The sequence below is a fragment of the Scyliorhinus canicula genome, chromosome 1 (genome assembly GCF_902713615.1).
Source record: "Scyliorhinus canicula chromosome 1, sScyCan1.1, whole genome shotgun sequence".
Classification (NCBI taxonomy): Eukaryota; Metazoa; Chordata; class Chondrichthyes; order Carcharhiniformes; family Scyliorhinidae; genus Scyliorhinus; species Scyliorhinus canicula.
In genome coordinates, this window is record NC_052146.1 from 229,078,574 (window position 1) to 229,099,922 (window position 21,349).

General features: G+C 46.1%; 1 protein-coding gene across 1 annotated transcript in view; it reads left to right on the plus strand.

The window, feature by feature from the left end:
- The first annotated feature begins 7,164 nt into the window (after positions 1 to 7,164).
- usp34 (ubiquitin specific peptidase 34) overlaps positions 7,165 to 21,349 on the plus strand; it is a 347,321-nt gene continuing 333,136 nt past the window's right edge. The window contains 1 exon segment of the mRNA XM_038808956.1: positions 7,165 to 7,434. Within this exon segment, the coding sequence (XP_038664884.1) occupies positions 7,392 to 7,434 (43 nt within the window). The 5' untranslated portion in view covers positions 7,165 to 7,391.

The window sequence follows — 21,349 nt, forward strand, 5'->3', positions numbered from 1 at the left end:
ATCGCCTCCTGCACTCCCGGTTCCACTGCAACCCCAAAAATTGCGAGTCCCCAGCCTGGTTCGGCCCTGGATCCCACCACCCTCGACACCGTCCTTGCTACGCCCTTCCAAAACTCCCCCAACGCTGGGCACGCCCAAAACATATGGCCGTGGTTCGCTGGGCTCCCCGAGCACCTAGCACACCTGTCCTCTCCCCCGAAAAACCTGCTCATCCTCGACCCAGTCATGTGGGCCCTATGCAGCACCTTGAACTGTATGAGGCTAAGCCTCGCACAGGAAGAGGAGGAATTCACTCTCTCCAGGGCATCCGCCCACGTCCCCTCCTCAATCTCCTCACCCAGCTCCTCTTCCCATTTACCCTTCAGTTCCTCCACCGAGGCCTTGTCTACCTCCTGCATTACCCGGTATATGTCCGAAATCCTCCCTCCTCCGACCCACACCCCCGAGAGCACCCTGTCCCGTACCCCCCGTGGGGGCAACAAGGGGAACCCCTCCATCTGCCGCCTGGCAAACGCCCTAACCTGCATGTACCGAAACATGTTCCCCGGGGGGAGCCCAAACTTCCCCTCTAACTCCCCCAAACTCGCGAACCTCCCCTCCACAAACAGGTTCCTCAACCTCCTAACCCCTGCCCTGTGCCAGCCCAGAAATCCGCCATCAATGCTCCCTGGGACAAACCGATGGTTCCCCCGTATCGGGGCCTCCATCGAGCCCCCCATTTCTCCCCTGTGCCGTCTCCATTGCCCCCAGATTTTGAGGGTAGCCGCCACCACCGGGCTCGTGGTATACCTCGTTGGAGGGAGCGGTAACGGCGCCGTTATTAGCGCCTCCAAGCTTGTGCCCACACAAGACGCCGCCTCCATCCTCTTCCATGCTGCCCCTTCCTCATCCATTACCCACTTAAGCACCATCGCTGCATTGGCAGCCCAATAGTACCCACAGAGGTTGGGCAACGCCAGCCCCCCCCCTATCCCTGCCTCGTTCCAGGAACACTCTTCGAACCCTCGGAGTCCCATGCGCCCACACAAATCCCATGATACTCCTGTTGACCCTCCTAAAAAAGGCCTTCAGGATAAGGATGGGGAGGCACTGGAACAGGAACAAAAACCTCGGGAGCACCGTCATCTTAACGGACTGCACCCTCCCCGCCAGTGACAGCGGTAACATATCCCACCTCTTAAACTCCTCCTCCATCTGCTCCACCAACCTTGTGAGGTTGAGCTTGTGCAGGGCTCCCCAGCTCCCGCCACCTGGACCCCTAGGTACCTGAAGCTCTTCCCTGCCTGCTTCATGGGAGCCTACCAATCCCCTCCTCTTGATCCCCCGGATGCACCACAAACACCTCGCTCTTGCCCAGGTTCAACTTATACCCCGAGAAACCCCCGAATTCCCTAAGAATCCTCATCACCTCCGGCATCCCCCCCACCGGGTCCGCCACATACAGTAACAGGTCGTCCGCGTACAGCGACACTCGATGCTCCTCCCCACCCCGCACCAGGCCCCTCCAGTTCCCTGACTCCCTCAATGCCATGGCTAGGGGCTCAATCGCCAACGCGAAGAGCAAGGGGGACAGGGGGCACCCCTGTCTCGTCCCCCGGTACAGCCGAAAGTACTCCGACCTCCTCCTATTTGTGGCTACACTCGCCATCGGGGCCTCGTAGAGCAGCCTCACCCACCGGATAAACCCCTCCCCAAACCTCTCCAACACCTCCCACAAATACTCCCACTCAACCCTATCGAAGGCCTTCTCCGCATCTAATGCCACCACTATCTCCGCCTCCCCTTCCACAGCCGGCATCATAATGACGTTGAGGAGCCTTCGTACGTTTGTGTTCAGCTGCCTTCCCTTCGCAAACCCCGTCTGGTCCTCATGAATGACCCCAGGCACACAATCCTCTATTCTAGTGGCCAGGATCTTTGCCAGCAGCTTAGCATCGGCGTTCAGCAGTGAAATCGGCCTATATGATCCACACTGCAGAGGGTCCTTGTCCCGCTTCAGGATCAAGGAAATCAGCGCCCGTGACATAGTTGGGGGCAGAGCCACCCCCTCCTTTGCCTCGTTAAAGGTCCGGACCAACAGGGGGCCCAACAGGTCCAAATACTTTTTATAGAATTCCGCCGGAAACCTGTCCGGCCCCGGCGCCTGCCCCGACCACCTCCTCCAGCTCGATCGGCGCCCCTAGTCCCTCCACCTGCTCCTCTTCCACCCTCGGGAATCGCAGCTTGTCCAAGAAGCGCCCCATTCCACCCCCCTCCACCGGGGGTTCAGACCGGTACAGTTCCCCATAGAAGTCCCTGAAGACCCCATTGACATCTACCCCCCTCTGCACCACCTTCCCAGCTCTATCCATCACTCCCCCCATCTCCCTGGCCGCGTCTCGCTTCCGGAGCTGGTGCGCCAGCATCCCGCTCGCCTTCTCCCCGTATTCATACACCGCCCCCTGTGCTTTCCTCCACTGAGCTTCCGCCTTTCTGGTCGTCAGTAGGTCAAATCTGGCCTGAAGGCTACGCCTCTCCCCCAGCAATCCCTCCTCTGGGGCCTCCGCATATCTCCTATCCACCTGCACCATCTCCCCAATCAGTCTCTCCCTCTCCCTCTGCTCCCCCCTCTCCCTATGGGTTCGGATGGAGATCAATTCCCCCCTCATCACTGCCTTCAATGCCTCCCAGACCGTCCCCACTCGAACCTCCCCGTTATCATTGGCCTCGAGGTACCTCTCGATACACCCCCGAACCCTCCCGGCCACCTCCTCATCTGCCAACAGCCCCACCTCCATGCGCCAGAGCGGACGTTGGTCCCTCTCTTCCCCCAGCCAGAGGTCCATCCAGTGCGGGGCATGATCCGAAATGGCAATGGCGGAGTATTCCACATCCTCCACCCTCGACACCAGCCCCCTGCCCAGGACAAAAAAATCAATCCTCGAGTAGGCCTTATGTACATGGGAGAAAAACGAGTATTCCCTGGCCCTTGGCCTCGCAAACCTCCAGGGGTCCACCCCCCCATCTGGTCCATGAATCCCCTTAGCACCTTAGCCGCCGCCGACCTCCTACCCGTCCGGGACTTGGATCGATCCAATGGGGATCCAGCACTGTGTTAAAGTCCCCCCCCATGATCAGGCCCCCCGCCTCCAGGTCCGGAATGCGGCCCAACATACGCCGCATAAACCCCGCATCGTCCCAATTTGGGGCATAGACATTCACCAACACCACCCGCTCCCCCTGCAGCTTACCACTCACCATAACATACCTCCCGCCACTGTCAGCCACCACCTTCAACGCCTCAAACGACACCTTCTTCCCCACCAGGATCGCCACCCCCTTACTCTTCTCATCCAGCCCTGAGGGGAACACTTGGCCCACCCCCCCCTTCCTCAGCCGGACCTGGTCCACCACTCTCAGGTGTGTCTCCTGGAGCATGGCCACATCCGCCTTCAGTCCCTTCAGGTGCACAAATATTCGGGCCCGTTTGACCGGCCCATTCAGCCCCCTCACATTCCAAGTTATCAGCCGGATCCGAGGGCTCCCTGCTCCCTTCCCCTGCCGATTAGCCATACCCCATCCCTTGCCCACCCCGGCCAGCGTCCCACACTCTGCCAGTTTCCCACGGCGGCAACTCCCCCCTCCAGCACCCCCTGCGTCCTCCAGCTCCTTCCTGACCGTTTCAGCAGCAACCCGGTACCCCACCTCCCCCTCAGGCTAGGACCCCTCCTAGCCGCCCCCCCCCCCCCCCCCTACAGCACTCCCGTGAGCCAGCTAACTTCTGCTGACCCCGGCGACACCCGCCCTACTTTTGGCTCCTCCCCACGTGGGCCTGCCCCTCCTCCATTGTGCCCGTCAACGAGTCCACCCTCCCCCCGCTCCTGCGCAGGAAAGAAAACACGCCCCCACCCTCTCACAGCACGGGAACCCCGCAGAAAGCCGTGCTTTCGCCCTGCCAGGCCCCGCCTCCTCCAGGGCCACTCCCATTGTCAGTCCCCCCCACCAGCTCCCCGAACTCCCCGTTTATCCCTCTGCCCGAACCCGTCCACCCGACCCCTGCTTAAAAACCCATATAGAAAAAACCGTACGACATCACCCCCACCCACCCTAAGGCCACCCACATCTTACACTAAACCAAGCAAATACAAATACAGTATTATACAGCATCCCCCATCAGGGCGACCCTCAGTTTGAGTCCAGCTTCTCGGCTTGCACAAAGGCCCACGCCTCCTCGGGGACTCAAAATAATGGTGCCGATCCTTATAGGGACCCACAGATGCGCGGCTGCAACCTTCCAAACTTCACCTTCCGTCTGTGCAGCACCGCCTTCGTCCGGTTAAACCCGGCTCTCCGCATCGCCACCTCTGTACTCCAGTCCTGGAAGATCCGCACCTCTGTGTTCTCCCATTTGCTGCTTCGCTCCTTCTTGGCCCACGGAGCACACACTCACGATCCACGAACCGGTGGAACCTACACCAACACAGCCCGTGGTGGCTCGTTCGGCTTGGGCCTCCTAGCCAGAATTCTGTGGGCCCCCTCCAACTCCAGGGGCCCTGGAAGGACCCAGCCCCCATCAGCGAGTTTAGCATCATCACCACATAGGCCGCTAGGTCCGACCCCTCCAGCCCCTCCGTGAGGCCCAGGATCCACAAATTCTTCCTCCTCGACCGGTTGTCCAGCTCCTCGAACCGCTCCTGCCATCTTTTCTGGAGCGCCTCGTGCATCTCCACCTTCCCCGCCACGGCCACGACCTTGTCCTCCCTTTCGGAGGCCTACTGCTGCAGCTCCCGGATCGCAGCCCCCTGGGCTGTCTGGGTCTCCATCAGTTCCCTGTTGGTTACCTTCAGGGCCTCCAACAACTCCAACTTCAGCTCCTGGAAGCAGCTCAGCAGAATCGCCTGCTGCTCCTGGGCCCACTTCCTCAGCTCCTCGAGGCCTTCGCCGGCCGCCATTTTGTTTTTCTGCCCCCGATTTTTCCTAGGTGTTTTTGACGGTTTTCTCACTGCCCCACTCCTGGTCCGGACCATGGGACCGTTGGGGTCGACTCCTGGCCTCTTCCCCCGTTGGGATTCACCGCCTCAGTTCCGTTGGGGGCCCTGAAAAGAGCCCCAAAGTCCATTATTCGCGGGAGCCGCCGAATGTGCGGCTCAACTGCGCATCGCCGCCACCGGAAGTCCCCTTGTACATATTTTAAGAACTCGACTCCATCTAAGCCCTCAACATGATGGTTATCCAAATTAATTTTGGGAAAGTTGAAATCATCTAATATAATTACCCTCTTATTTTTACACCCCTCCACAAACTGTGCACATATTTGCTCCTCTTCTCCAGTAGTTGATGAGGGTAATGCTGTTGCTGTATATGGACATCCAAAAAGCATTTGATAAAGTGCCACATAACAGGCTTGTCAGCAAAGTTAAAGTTCATGGAATAAAAGGGACAGTAGCAAATGGACACAAAGTTGTCTGAGTGACAGGAAAAGAGGGTAGTGAATAGTTGTTTCTCAGACTGATTAAAGGTTTATAATGGGGCTCCCTGGTGGTGTTAGGACTTCAATTTTTCAACTCAATATATATCGACTTGGATGCACAGAGCACAATTTCAAAATTTGCAAATGGCACAAAACTTGAAAGTACTAGGAACGTTGTTGAACTTCAAAATAACATAGGTGAAATGTGAAGCGATTTATTTGGGTAAGAATGAGGAGAGCAATGTAAATAAATCTTGATTAATAAGGGGATCGGGGGTTACGGGGAGAAGATAGGAGAATGGTGATGAGAAACAGATCAGCCATGATTGAACGGTAGACCACACTCAATGGGCTGATTGGCCTAATTTTGCACTTATGGTTTTACAGGGCGCCAGAATGTGGCGACTAGGGGCTTTTCACAGTAACTTCATTGAAGCTTACTCGTGACAATAAGTGATTTATTTATTTTATTTCTTATTTCTAATTTAAAAGAGAATACAGGAGCAGTGAGACCTGGGTTATATATGCACAAATCATTGGAGGTGGCAGGGCAGGTTGAGAGAAATTATTAAAGCAAGTGGGATCCTATTGCTTTCTAAATACGGGCACAGGGTACCAAAGCAGTGAAGTTATGAGAAGTCTGTGTTAATAACACTGGTTCAGTCTCAACTGGAATATTGTGTCCATTACACGACATTTTAAAGAAGGATGTATAACCATTTGAAAGGGTGCAAACAATATCGTTCCAAGAATGAGGAACTTCAGTTATGTGGGTAAATTGGAGAACCTGGGACTGTTTCTCCTTGGAGACTTGGAGGTTGAGATTTAATCGAGATGTTCAAAATCATGGAGAGTCTGGACAGAGCACACAAGGAGAGACTATTCCCATTAGTTGAAGGATCAAGAAGAAGTGGATACCTGTTTAAGATTGACCAAGGAAGGAACAGGAATAGGAGGATTTTTTTTTGTGCAGCGAGTGATTAGGATCTGGAATGCACAAAGCAAATTCAATCATCGATTTCAAAAGATCATTACCTTAACAGAGAAGAATGCAGAAGCACAGGGACTGGGCAGGGGAATTGGAATAGGGTTGCTATTGTAGAACCGACAACAGCACGCCGAACAGTTTCCTTCGGTGCTATCGCCATTCAATGTTTCTCTGGCAGTTTCTCAATCTAGCCACGGCCACACTAAATTGATTATTCTAAAATGCGGTCGAGCAAGCTCCCACAGGGATCTCGCCATTCATTTCAATTGGAGTTGGCCAGTGTTTCGGCGGACAGTAGTCAGTAGTGATTCCTCTAGCAAAGCCGCCCCAGGCCAGCGACATTTACACCACCTTTGGCAAGATAGCGCAACCCGCGTTTGACGAACAGAGAGCCCTTTCCCTCACTCTGCAGAGACACTGGCTGAAAGAAAGTCCGCTTCGCCAATGAAAGATTTAGCCTAGTAAGAGGACGGTGCGAATCAGTGAGGAGTGAAAAGCACCACGTCAAACACACCAGCTGCTTCAATCCAGTGACCATCTCCGTCTGACACACTCGCAACAACCTCCCATCACTCGGGGCGGGGCGGGGCATGGCGGCGATCGTCGTGGTTACGTAGATTGCCGTGGCAATGACATGCGAACGCGCGCGCCGCCTATGGCGGGGAGGGGGCGGCCATCTTGGGCGGTGCGTCTGGTTGCCCGGCGCAGGAGAAGGAGCCGATTGTAGGCGGAAACACCCGAAGCCCTTCATCCGACTTGTCCAAATCAAAATGGCGCGGAGGTTCGAGCTGGTCGTTGTGGTGCGGATCGGTTAATTTGCATTCAGATTTTTTTTCTCTCCTACCCTCCCTTCCCCCTCCCTCAGCGCCTTTTCAAAACAACGAACGATCGCACAACAAACAATTGAAGTTAACAAGAAGCAGTAGGGCAGATAAATGGTTAAATTAGTGAAAGATGTGCGAAAACTGTGCAGAGCTGCTGGACGTGTTAAATGCAAGTAAGTGGTAAAATTATGTCCTTGTTGCTGCATGGGCCTGTAGGTATTTGCGTGGAAAATAATAATCTGCAGTAATGCATAGCCATTGGTTCCGGCCTGTGTGTCTTCAGCCTTCGTTCAGGCCTAGACACTGTCTTAAAAGTGCTCAGGTCATTCAAGGCATTTTGTATTTAAAATGTTTTGTTCGCTATTTGCCATCTACTTACATTAGACATTTAAGTTATGCAATATTTAATGTTTATTTCAAGTTTACGGCAACATTTTAAAATAAATTCAGTTTATGTGTGTCGTGCAGCTTTTGTGGCCTAATAAGTCAGGCTGACGAGAATGCACTGTTTTTTTTACAAAAATGATGGTTGCTATTCTGGTTGGTGGTTAAATATTGCTGGAGTTCCATAATGTATGTTTCGGCAATTTATTATTGATAGTATATAATATGAGATGCATGTGTTTCCCCGATTCCAGTAATTTGTAAGTAAACTGAATTGTGGGAAATAGGTACATTTTTAGCATGAAGTTGCTTTGATTTCACTTTGATTATGGATTAATAATTGCTGATTTGGGTTGTTTAACCAGTCATTTAAAATCAGATTGTTTTATTGATATCATAATTTTATGATTTTTTGCAGACTTAAAGTGAGGCTAATTAGTTGAAAATGTTGGCCTTCATAAGTAAACACATTGAATCTCTTTCAAATTTAGTATCATCCTTAGATGTTCGAAGATTGACAAGTACACTTTTGAAAAGTGGTGTGTAATATAGTGACTATTGAAAATATTTATTTGGTGCTAGTATATGCATCATTCATTTTAGTTATTACAAAATTGTGATATAAGTTTCGGTATTCTTGTAGGAATTGGAATCTTCATTAGCAGAAAGTTTGTCAGCATTCAATTATTATCATTCTTTTGGTTTTATGTGTACATTTTATGATTTAGACATGTACATAGATTTTCTTGAATAATATGGAATTCAAGGCATCTTAATTATTTGAAAACATATTGAAGTATACTTGTGTTGGAAATTATGAGGAGATATTATTCAAAATATTTGTCCTTGGGAAATTATGACAGATTTACTCAGCTAAGAATTGTTTTGGTTGGTGCATACAAGGATCACTTGGTTCAATTATCATTGTCTATCTCACTAGAATTAATTAACACTTGTGAAAAATGCTTTGGCAGTTGAAGTTCATAGTATTTAAGTATAGATTTAAGAGATGCTCTATTATTATTGACTGTATCTGAAACTCCAGCTACCTATTTTTTTCATAGTGTGTCTTTAATTCCCACTGAACAGACCAGGATAGTAAACCATTCCATGTGATGTATGGTAATATAATGATTTAATGGCTATATTCTCAAATTGTATTCCATTGTACTGCATAAGAAATTGGGCCTCTATTATATGTATGTGTTTCTACAACAATGCAGATAATGGAGAAATATAATTGAAAATTAATAATGAACAGGACTGCTGAAAGCAGACTGTCACCAATAGTTGAGGGCTCAAGGATGAGGTGTCATAGATGCAAGATTAAATCCAAGACTTGGGGCAGAGGAAACCTCCACATAATTGTGAGGCTGTGCAATTTGCTTCTAGGCTTGATGATTTGAAGCAGAAAATTTCAACGTCAAGACATGATTGGATGGATGAATGAGAAAAAAGGGCAGGTTAGGTTAATGCCACTAGAATGGTTTGCTCACTTTGGAAGGTACATGCCAACGTGGTCTGGTTGGGCCAAGTGGCCTATTTTCTGTTGTAATTTTGGTACACTAAAGCCATATGCAGTATTAAATTCATAAGCTGCCTTGCAACATACATGATAGCATTCATCATCATGGTTGACTACGACCATGCATGTGCACACTGCTGAAGAGATGCACAAGTGATGTCCATTATAACCTATTTTATCATTGACTGGTTCTATGCAGTATGAATTGGTCAAATGGTTGAATAAATTACTATAGCCAGTTCTTAGTGAGTTTAGCACGTACACAATGAAGAATTCCTTCAACTTTGTGAAATCTACATATGACTATACATGATCTACATATTGATAGCATTGCATTGTTTATGTGCTCTTCTAACATTCAAAACTTATTACAAACATGTCACTGAAGGATGCCATCGACATTTGTACCCTAAAATTTGTGTTTTAGAGCAGCACGGTAGCATTGTGGATAGCACAATGGCTTCACCGCTCCAGGGTCCCAGGTTCGATTCCGGCTTGGGTCACTGTCTGTGCGGAGTCTGCACATCCTCCCCGTGTGTGCGTGGGTTTCCTCCGGGTGCTCCGGTTTCCTCCCACAGTCCAAAGATGTGCAGGTTAGGTGGATTGGCCATGATAAATTGCCCTTAGTGTCCAAAATTGCCTGTAGTGTTGGGTGGGGTTACTGGGTTATTGGGATAGGGGGAGGTGTTGACCTTGGGTAGTGTGCTCTTTCCAAGAGCTGGTGCAGACTCGATGGGCCGAATGGCCTCCTTCTGCATGGTAAATTCTATGATATCTATGTCACAAGATCACAGCAACATAGATGCGCCGCTATTTTCTGAATCTGTGTTAATTGAAGTTAGCAACTCGTGCAGTCAAGTATGCTTTTGAGCACACCCTATAACCCCAATTATATGGTGTAGTCATGGGATGCTCTCCAGGTCCAATGCTTGGTAATATTTTTTGTTGATTTTCACAAGGAATGTGATATGATGGAATGAACTCTAATCTCCTATCCTACCCCATGCACATTTACAGTATGTAGATGATTCGTTCACAATCTTGAATCTAAGGTTGTGTGGAAGGATCTTTTACACACTTTTATACGTTCTATCCCTAGCTCCAATTCACTTTTGAGATGGAGCAGTCTAATGTGCTCCTTTCCTCGGTATGCTGATTGAGAAATCTTCTAATGGATTCTCCACTGCTATCTACCCTACCATAAGCCTACCTTTGCCAGTCAATATACACACTGGAAATTGTATAGCTCCATGCTTGAACTTATCAGCAAACTTGTAAATAGGGCCCTAGCAATTTGCTCACATTGCATGCTTGATGTGCAGATAGAACACATCACAGTGGCAATCCTGATCAGATCATTGTTGTGTATTGTGAAAACCCACAAATGGGATTGGCCAAGGACTACCCGCAAATTATCCCGGAAAGGCAAAATACCTTAAAACAAATTTAAACAGGTTAAGCTAGTCATTTCATGCTGCTACTGTGCAGTGGCTACACAGTGTAAAATACCACTTGAGCAGGATAATGCTTTCAGTCCAAAAAGTCATTCTGCCTCCATACTGTTGGGCAATAATGTATGAATTTTAGTGCTGGTGCGATACGGGTATGTAGGCCGTACATCCCAACGCTCGGCTGATTGAATTAAATAGCATGTTTCTTCAGTTTGCAATAGGCAGAGTACAGACTGTTCTCAACCAGACTGTTCTTGCAAAACCAAAATAAAGCTTCTACTGTTGGATGTGACTCTGTGATCAGGCAGCACCAGTTGAACAACCCTGACTGTGCTAATAGTTACATTAACAACCAATTTAAGATCAGTCAAGCTCATAATGTAGCTCATTTACACTTGCTAGCAGCGACATGGATTCATACATGGTTCCATTCTCGGCAAGCAACTGGAATATGGTCAAACCTTATGCCTTATTTGGATTTCATTGAGCTTGGGAAACTTAAAGTAGCCCGCTGCTTTCTCCTCAGCCAATTGAAATTGACTTGTAAACCAATCAACACCTGTAGTATTAATTGCTGTGATTGTTTGAAACCTGGTTTTCTTGTAATTGTCCTGATGAGTGCGAGACTTCAACAGCATGTCTCTCTTCGATTGTATTCCGGTATATTTATACAATTGTTAATCTAGAGCTGTTACCCTGCATGGATTTGGGATTTGTCTGAAATGCTACAGTGCCTTACTTGAAAAGGTTACAGCTGTTAGTTAAGGGAATGCAGAGAGATTGTACATAGCATGTTGAATTATTTGATAATTGCTACATTATATTCATTAGTGACTTGTGCACTGTGTCCAGCAGCTATCTTGCTTTTAATTACAACCGAAGTTTGATGTACAACCAAAGTTTGATGATTGTAATGGCAAAAGCAGTCATTTACTGTAGTAGTAGCTGGCTTTCTTTTGGGTTTAGCTGAGTCATCCTATTAGTGGTTGATACTGAATCTAGTTCTTTTGGGATTTGAAAAGCTAGGCCTCAATTTGGCTCTATTTATATTCATTTTTTTTTTCTCAACTGATGGCATTAGAGATTTCAGTGAGTAACAGTAACACACTTTTAAAATTGTTCTCTTCCATAAAAGTAATCATTTATGTTTGGAGGGGATTAACAATTGTGGGTTTATTTGTTTAGTCATAAAAATCATTGAAATCTCTTGTGAACACTTGCAGAATTTTCATAAGGGTGGAGTAGCATGTTAATTTCTTTCTCTTGGGGAGAATCTAGGTTACATTTTTCTTTGATTTATGCTTTCTTCCTTTTTGCCACTTGAGCTTCCCTCTTGAGATAGGATGCATGTTTCTCTAATTGGTGTCTGTTACTTTGCCTAGAGACACCCAGCCGCAGGTGTTGACAATCACAGGGAAATTATCAGTTCAGCCTAAGCTTTGATAATGGAAGCATTTCAATTTTCCTGAAATTCTGCCCAGCCAAGCATATGCATGCAGAAACATAGATTCTAGTTTTTAATACTATATATTTTGTAATATGCATGTTTAATAAACTTGATGCTAATCATTTTATAAGATGCAAGTTGCTCAGATGGGCTGGTTTTAAAGTAATTTTCTTTTTAACTTTGTCAAAGTGGAAGAAAGAAGGAAAAGCACGCAGTTTTCCAAATACTACACCTTGAATTCCAGTTCCCTAACAGCCGATAGGATGATCAACTGTTAGTTGGTACTTAGTGCAGATGTTGACGATAGGATGATCAACTGCTAGTTGGTACTTAGTGCAGATGTTGACTATAGGATGATCAACTGCTAGTTGGTACTTAGTGCAGATGTTGACTATAGGATGATCAACTGCTAGTTGGTACTTAGTGCAGATGTTGACTATCTTGGTTTGCTATGTAAACATTAGTGTCTTACAGTTTCTGAATCTACACTTAATGCAATTTGACTCCCAATTGTTTTTGTTTCAAGACCAGTTCAGACAGTACAGTATAAATTGCAATTAAATTCAAGATTCACTTAATATTTCAACATCTTGCACTTCGGCATATTGCTACCATTGTGTGTAAAATTGTTTTCCTGTTGAAAAGCTACAAAACGCAAATAGGGCATAGTTATTTGAGCTGTGGCAAAGCCTTGTTAAGAGTATATAATGTGAATGAGATGGGTATACTTCTGTAAGCAGATTCAGCTGAAGTTTGTAATATCGCACTAGTCTTCTGTAAATTAATGTATGTTGGTATGACAAAGTCAGCCCAGATTAAAAAGCAATTTGCTTGTTTGAAATAGGATTGAGGAGATGAAGGTGATATTTCTGCTAATGAGTTTGCGTAGTTTAGCAAAATTGTGCTGTGATCCTCCCAAGCTAAGAATGTCCAAACTTCTCTTATTATGAGTTGCATAAGTGTGTACTTTAGGGTCTTGAATACATGCGTAAAGTTTTCAAACATATGCATATATCAGTTGCTGTTGCAAACAAATCAGTGTTCTGATTTAGAATTTCTTCATTTAATGAAGAAATAGTGCTAAAACCAATCCTTTCCTGTCTTTTTCACAGTAACTTCATTGCAGAGTTAATGTAAGCCTACTTGTGACACTAATAAAGATTATTATCAATTAATTTAAATGGGACAGACTCATAAGTAAGGGGGGGAAAAAGCCCCAATAAGATTTTGTTTTCACGATTTCTAAGGGATCTGTTGTTGGGTCTCAAATTACTTGTAATTGTTGGCTTGGCTCAGTTGGTAGTAGGTTTTCTTGCGTGTAATGAGATAGTGGGTTGCAGCCCTGCTCATAGACTGAAATGTAGCATATTATAGTGAGAGTGCAGCTGTTTTGTTCTGTGGAGATGCCGCCTGTTTATGTGGATGTGAGATCCAATATTAATTGATGCTGGGAGAGAGCATGTATATTAAGGACATATGCTCTTTTCAACAAAGAAAAGCACAAAATGACAATCCAGCTACGTATATTTGTCGAAGTACAGAATGCACATTTTCATTAGTTTACTTTTTTTTGATTCTTGGCTGTGTGATTGCCTTTCTGTCTCAAAAGCACAAGTACTACCACTAATAATAATAACCTTTTATTGTCATAAGTACGCATACATTAACACTGCAATGAAGTTACTGTGAAAAGCCCCTAGTCGTCACATTCCAGCCCCTGTTCGGGTACACTGATGGAGAATTCAGAATGTCCAATTCACCTAACAGCATGTCTTTCGGGACTTGTGGGAGGAAACCGGAACATCTGGAGGAAACCCACGCAGACATGGGGATAACGCGCAAAGATCCAAGCCAGGAATCAAACCCGGAACTCTGGCGCTGTGAAGCAACCACTCAGTCAAATGCCAACTTAACTGTTTGATAGCACTCTTTCTGAGTCAAAGGAGCAAGAAATCTAGTCTGACACATCAAGGCATTTGAAGGTACTCCATTTTCAGAAAGTGTTCTCTTTTGGAAAAGGTGTTAAAAGTGAGGCCTTTTTGTTCAGATGGATATAAAGTAGGGGAGTTTTCTTCCTCTGGTCTTAGCCAACCATTATGTCTCGATCAATGCCAGTAAAACGTTAATTGACTACGAGGCCTTGCTATGGGTGGCACGGTGACACAGTGGTTAGCACTTGCTTCACAGCGCCAAGGTCCCAGGTCCGATTCCCGCTTGGGTCACTGTCTGTGCAGAGTCTGCACGTTCTCCCCGTGTCTGCATGGGTTTCCTCCGTGTGCTCCGGTTTCCTCCCACAAGTCCTTGCTTAGGTGAATTGGACATTCTGTATTCTCCCTCTGTGTACCCAAACAGGCGCTGGAATGTGGCGACGAGGGGATTTTCACCGTAACTTTATTGCAGTGTTAATGTAAGCCGAGTTGTGACAATAATAAAGATTATTGTGTTGTGGTTGTCTATGGTGGATTCTCCTATCCTTTGGATGGATGAATATTCAACAAGGTGACCAATTGTTCACCATCTAGGTTGGTGTCATCTCATGTGATGAACCAAATTTTGATTTGCAGATTTGATCATAAAAATTATATATGAAATGTTGAAGGAATGAGTGAAGGCACTGATTTTGCAGCTGTAGGGACTTGACTCCTCAAAGTTTGATTGCTTGATGACCAAAACTTTTACATTTGGATTTGTCCAGTTTTTTTTCTCTCTCCATGTAATGGGATTCAACTCTTGAATGGTTTTCATAATGTCTTTGTACATTAGTTTGAAGTGTCCTATGGGTTAACTGACTGTAGAATACTGCCTTTGGTATGCAGAATCCTCTTGAATCTGTGCTCTGATTAATCTCTCCCTAACGGGTATGCACCACCTTGCTAAGAACTTTTGTAGCCACCTAAGATGGACACTGGGCTAACAAAATGAAGAACTGCTAAGACTGCAGGGAAAAAGCAGTTTAGCCAGGACAAGCAGTCTGCAAAGACTAATTAGCATTCTGCACGTAGCAAAACTAGTTTATGGCCAGGTGGAAGATCTCAACTAAAGGTGTAAATAGCAAAACGCTTTGCATAGTAATGAGGCAATCCAGATCTGGGCACACACAATAGCAACATTTGGTTTTGAATAGATACTTTAAGTGGACGCCCAGACGAAACGGCACCAGAAGTATCCATCACAAAAGACCCTAGAGACCGCCCCACCCATCGAGAAGAGACCCTCAGATTGGGGGATTTGTGAGACATCGATTGGGAAATGATCCAATCGATGCATGGCAGGTAAAGCCCGCCCTGAAAAGGCACGGACATTGGGGACCCCTATAAAGATAGACCTCCGCACATGGTCCTGTCTGTTCTTGCTCCGGCTTGCTGTTCGTGCTCCGGCTTGCTGTTTCGACTTCGACTCCAGTCTCCAGATCCTGTCTTCCATCACCAGCCGTTGAGCACCAGCCATCGTTCAGTAAGTCCCAAAACGACGCTCGCTACGTGAACTTATACAGTATTCGACTAATAACGAACAGAAGGTGCAGCCAAGAAAGGAACAAAGGCCTTGTCCCCTGACCTTGCTGGTTCCCACTTAGATAAGTATTTAGTCGTTTAATAGTAGAAATAGGTATTAGTCTTTAGCGTGTGCATGCGTATTTATTATATTTGTATAATAAATATTGATCGTTGGAACTTACTAATCGGTGTATAGTTTTATTACTTTGAACCTGACCTTGAGATACTTGTGAGGTGTTTATATACGACACCTGGCGACTCCGAGCTGAAATTACACACACAGAGCTATAGCAGTGTTAAGCACACGGCCTTTAAACGGAGGCGTGTTAATACACTCCAATAAACGCGTATTACACTCAAGTAAAACGTGCAACACTTTGGTGTTTGGAATTTTGTCGTGACACTTGATATTGCAGTTGGATCTTGAGTAACAAAAGTGCAATGCCTGTAGTTACTTTCTGATTCCAGTAGTTTGTCCATGCGCATAGTCATTGAGAAAAGATTTGAGAAACATGATCTAGTATATTTTGATCTTTGTTTTGAAATAAACTCAACGCGCTTCCCAACTCTACGCTCTTCCCAAATCCTGTCATTCAGCCTACAATATGCTGAGCTTGCTTTGTCAGGTGTTGGCGATTTCATCATGTAACATGGTGTTGTTAGAGAGGATGTTCCCAATGTAGCAGAACTGAGTTGAGAAATGTATTGCTGATTGTGACAATGGAATCTTAGAGTTTGTAGCCAGGTCAGGTTGTTACATAATCTGTGTTTCTCAGACTTCTTGGAAGGCCGAAGCATTCTGAGGCTTGAGCAAAGTGGCCAACCAGGAGCTGGTGGAGTGTGTGTTTTGAGAGCACAGTCTTTAACAAATTAGTTTACTTGGTAGTTGCTCTGTGAACTTTGTCGGAGCATTGAACTGTTGCAGATTGAAGAAGTTGCCATCTCTCCTTAACTGAATGTGTACTCCTGTGTGGAGTTCTTTGAGTGCATAAGAGCATGGCCAAAATGTAGATGGCAAAAAGAACTGCAGCATTTTTGGTGCTGTTGGTGACGTGAAAGATGTCTGAGCCAGCATCCTCCTTCACACTGGCCATCACGATGTCATAAAATGAGTGGGTGACCCTGATCATCTTTTGAGCGCAGCCATAATTTGTACGCTACTGTAGTTGCAGTACAGCACTTGCTTCACAACACCAGGGACCTGTGTTCAATTCCTGGCTTAGATCACTGTGCGGAGGCTGCACGTTTTCCCCGTGTCTGCGTGGGTTTCCTTCGGGTGCTCCGGTCTCCTCCCACAAGTACCGAAAGATGTGCTTGTTAGGTGAATTGGACATTTGAATTCTCCCTCTGTGTACCCGAACAGGCGTGGTAGTGTGGCGGCTAGGGAATTTTCACAGAAACTTCATTGCAGTGTTAATATAAGCCTACTTGTGACACTAATAAAGATCATTAGTATACCTTCCATAGGCCTTCATTGTTTCGAAGGCCTTGGTCAGGTCAAAAGTCACTGTACAGATGCCCTGGTTTTGTTCAGGGTATTTTTCATGATTTGACATGCTGCAAAGATCATGTTGCTGTTCCGCAACTGTGATTCTGAGTACACCCAAGTCCGTGAGATGAAGGGGCAGCACGGTGGCGCAGTGGTAGCACTGCAGTCTCACGGCGCCGAGGTCCCAGGTTCGATCCCGGCTCTGGGTCACTGTCCGTGTGGAGTTTGCACATTCTCCCCGTGTTTGCGTGGGTTTCGCCCCCACAACCCAAAGATGTGCAAGGGGGCAGCACGGTAGCATGGTGGTTAGCATAAATGCTTCACAGCTCCAGGGTCCCAGGTTCGATTCCCGGCTGGGTCACTGTCTGTGTGGAGTCTGCACGCCCTCCCCGTGTGTGCGTGGGTTTCCTCCGGGTGCTCCGGTTTCCTCCCACAGTCCAAAGATGTGCGGGTTAGGTGGATTGGCCATGCTTAATTGCCCGTAGTGTCCTAAAAAGTAAGGTTAAGAGGGGGGGGGGGGGTTGTTGGGGTTACGGGTATAGGGTGGATACGTGGGTTTGAGTAGGGTGATCATTGCTCGGCACAACATCGAGGGCCGAAGGGCCTGTTCTGTGCTGTACTGTTCTATGTTCTATGTAGTTGGATTGAACACGCTAAATTGCCCCTTAATTGAAAAAAAAAATTGGGTGCTCTAAATTTAAAAAAAAAAAAAGTCCATGAAATGAGTGACAATCCTATTGAAAATAACCCTTGCTATTACCTTTTCTGCTTTGGGGAGAGGTGAAATAGCATGATTGTCACAGATGGATTTGTTTCCCTTCTGTTTATAAAAGTGAGTTATGGAAGCATCCTTGTCTTGGGGCACAAGGCCCTGGTTCCAGACTAAGCAGAAGAGGATTGTGAGTAACCATGTGTGCTCCTCTGCACTTAAATATATATTTTTTTAAATTTAGAGTACCCAATTCATTTTTTCCAATTAAGGGCAATTTAGCGTGGCCAGCCCACCTACCCTGCACATCTTTGGGTTGTGGGGATGAAACCCACGCAAACACTGGGAGAATGTGAAAACTCCACACAGACAGTGACCCAGAGCCGGGATCGAACCTGACCTCTGCAGTGCTAACCACTACGCCACCGTACTGCCCCTCTGTACTTAAATATTTGAGGTGAAATGCCATCAGCGCCTGGAGATTTACCCAGGGACACATAACCAGAAGTACAGGAAATAGTCAGCAGGTCAGGTAGAAACTCTGGAGACAAACAGTTAATGTTTCAGGTCCGTGATCTCTCATTAGAACATTAGTGTTCCAATACTTGACTTAGCCATAGTGCTTGAGGTCTTCAAAGACCTGATGTTCCTGACCAAGCTAATGATCTGACCAGCATTAAGCACCTACCAAGTTGTCAGAGTGCAAATCCTTGAAGCCTCTTTGGACAATATGTAGTCCAACATGTGGCAATGTTTAGAGCATACATATTGCTTTCAGTTTGCTTGTTGGAAGATTGTTAAGTCAAACTTGCTGTATCTGGAGAGAAAAAGCTGGATGTATTCTGTATTACAGTTTGTACCAACATGGGCACTGCAATCATTTTAAGGATAATTTTCTCCTGATGTGGTGGTGCTCTGATCCTGCTGAAATTGTTAGAGACTGCTTCTTGGACCTCTGCTATGTATGTCTCTGTTGGTGAATGACATACTGATTTCTAGCAAAATGTCATTGGGACGGCAAAGTAGCAAAGTGGTTAGCACGGTTGCTTCACAGCACCAGGGTCACCAGTTCGATTGCAGGCTTGGTCACTGTCTGTGTGGCGTCTGCACGTTCACTCCGTGGCTGCATGGGTTTCCTCCGGGTGCTCCGGTTTCCTCCCACAAGTCCCGAAAGACGTGCTGTTAGGTGAGTTGGCTTTTTTGCAGTAACTCCATTGCAATATTAATGGAAGCCTATTTACGACAATTTATTATTATTATATATTATAATTGGCTGGATACCCTTGAGAAGTGAGATGAGCATATTATTAGTTTGTATTGAATAGGAAAGCCCACACCTGAATATAGAGGTCCTTGATAGATCCAATAGAATTGCAGCTTGTGCCAAACCCTCAAGATGAGACTCCTGCAAACCTTATTTTTTACCTTGGAAGTAGCTACAGCTGTCTTCCCAGTGTTCTGGCTATGAGTTGTTCTATGCCAGTGGTTCACAATCTTTTTCAGTAAGAAGTCTTACAACACCAGGTTAAAGTCCAACAGGTTTGTTTCGAATCACTAGCTTTCGGAGTGCAGCTCCTTCATCAGATTCACCCGAGGAAGGAGCTGCACTCCAAAAGTTAGTGATTTGAAACAAACCTGTTGGCCTTTAACCTGGTGTTGTACGACTTTATTGTGCCCACCCCAGTCCAATGCCGGCATCTCCACATCAATCTTTTTAATATCATAGCACATCTTTATGATATAAAAAAAGTTGCGGCACGTCTCCTATTTTCTCCAACTGACCTGCCCTCTAGCAAAAGTCTCTCAAACTTCTTTTTAAAAACTCATCAATCCACCATTTAATGCAATTTCCATGAGTTTAAGAAGTTTACAAGTAAAGCCCAAGTACAATATTTTAATTGAAAATATATATAATATAAAAATGTTTCCCGTTATAACTTCTCAATGTGAAAATCATAAATGAAGGAAATACTGAGAGCAGCATCTTACTGACAATTTTGTGACACCTGAGCCTGACTCTGAGCAGAATTTCTTCTTCTGGACAGGGCAATTTGCAGGTCTTGCTCTATTGACAGGCACACCCTCCTTTTGTTTTGTTAATTTAAATTACCCAATTAATTTTTTCCAATTAAGGGACAATTTAGCGTGGCCAATCCACCTACCCTGCATATCTTTGGGTTGTGGAGGTGAAACCACGCAAACATGGGCAGCATGGTAGCATGGTGGTTAGCATCAATGCTTCACAGCTCCAGGGTCCCAGGTTTGATTCCCGGCTGGGGCACTGTCTGTGTGGAGTCTGCACGTTCTCCCCGTGTGTGCGTGGGTTTCCTCCGGGTGCTCCGGTTTCCTCCCACAGTCCAAAGATGTGCGGGTTAGGTGGATTGGCCAGGCTAAATTGCCCTTAGTGTCCTAAAAAATAATGTTAATGGGGATTGTTGGGTTACTGGTATAGGGTGGATGCGTGGGCTTGGGTAGGGTGATCGTTGCTCGGCACAACATTGAGGGCCGAAGGGCCTGTTCTGTGCTGTACTGTTCTAATTCTAACACAGGGAGAATGTGCAAACTCCACACAGACAGTGACCAGAGCCGGGATCGAACCTGGGACCTCTGTGCTGTTAGGCAACAATGCTAACCCACTGCTGCCCTCCTTTTGTTTTTTTTTTACATAAACCAGTGCTGAGAATGCCAACCTGCACGGGTGGATTGTGGAGAACTATAACCGGGATCTGAACTGGATGGATATTCTTGTCCTGCAAGCAACCAGAATGTGTCCAGAGGAATTTCTGCAAACTTCTCTTTCAATGTACCATTCGTCCTGAACTCTGCAAATTCTTCTTGTTAATGACTATTTATTTTGTTCAAAAGAAAGTGAACTAAATAGATTGCGTTCCCAAAAAGGTCTTCCATCTTGTGGAGGGGAAGTCGAATTCAAGCTTCTCTTGTAATGTTTTATGTTGTGTGGTGATGAGGGGGTGTACGGTTTTGCCAGCAAGATTTGCTAATGCCAACTTGAACCTCAATCAACCCTCTTGCCACTTTCTCCTGCCAAGGGCCAGTTTTGACCTGAAACCATATAAGTTTAATTGTGGCAGTAGGAAATGTTCTTGTTTCCCCCTGCATTTAACACCCAGCTCATCCAGATGGCTTCATATATCTTAAAGATATTCAAGCTTAGCACACCAAGAATCAACGCATATTAAATCTTCGTGTGGCAATCCAAGCAGAGCCAAGGAACTTTTTTTTTTAGCATATTATGAAGTTCATAAACACGAGAGAGGACCATTTCCTGAGAGTTTCTGTGTGCATGAGTAAAGCTTGATACTCCGCTCCCATCTCTTCCCATGAGTAAATGAGTGCGACTTCACACAATTCACAATTTTTACTGTTTGGTCTAACACTGAAGTTAACTCAGATGGCGTTGTTTTGGCAAAAAAGGCTTCACTGTGCAGGATACAGTGGCTGACTTGGATGTCTGGGTTCTGTTCTTTTACCATGCTCACAAACCTTTTGACTTCTGTCATGGAACCTGCTTGATCAGTGCACTTGGTCCCCCCAGATAAGCAGTTAACACATGAAAGATTTCTTCCAC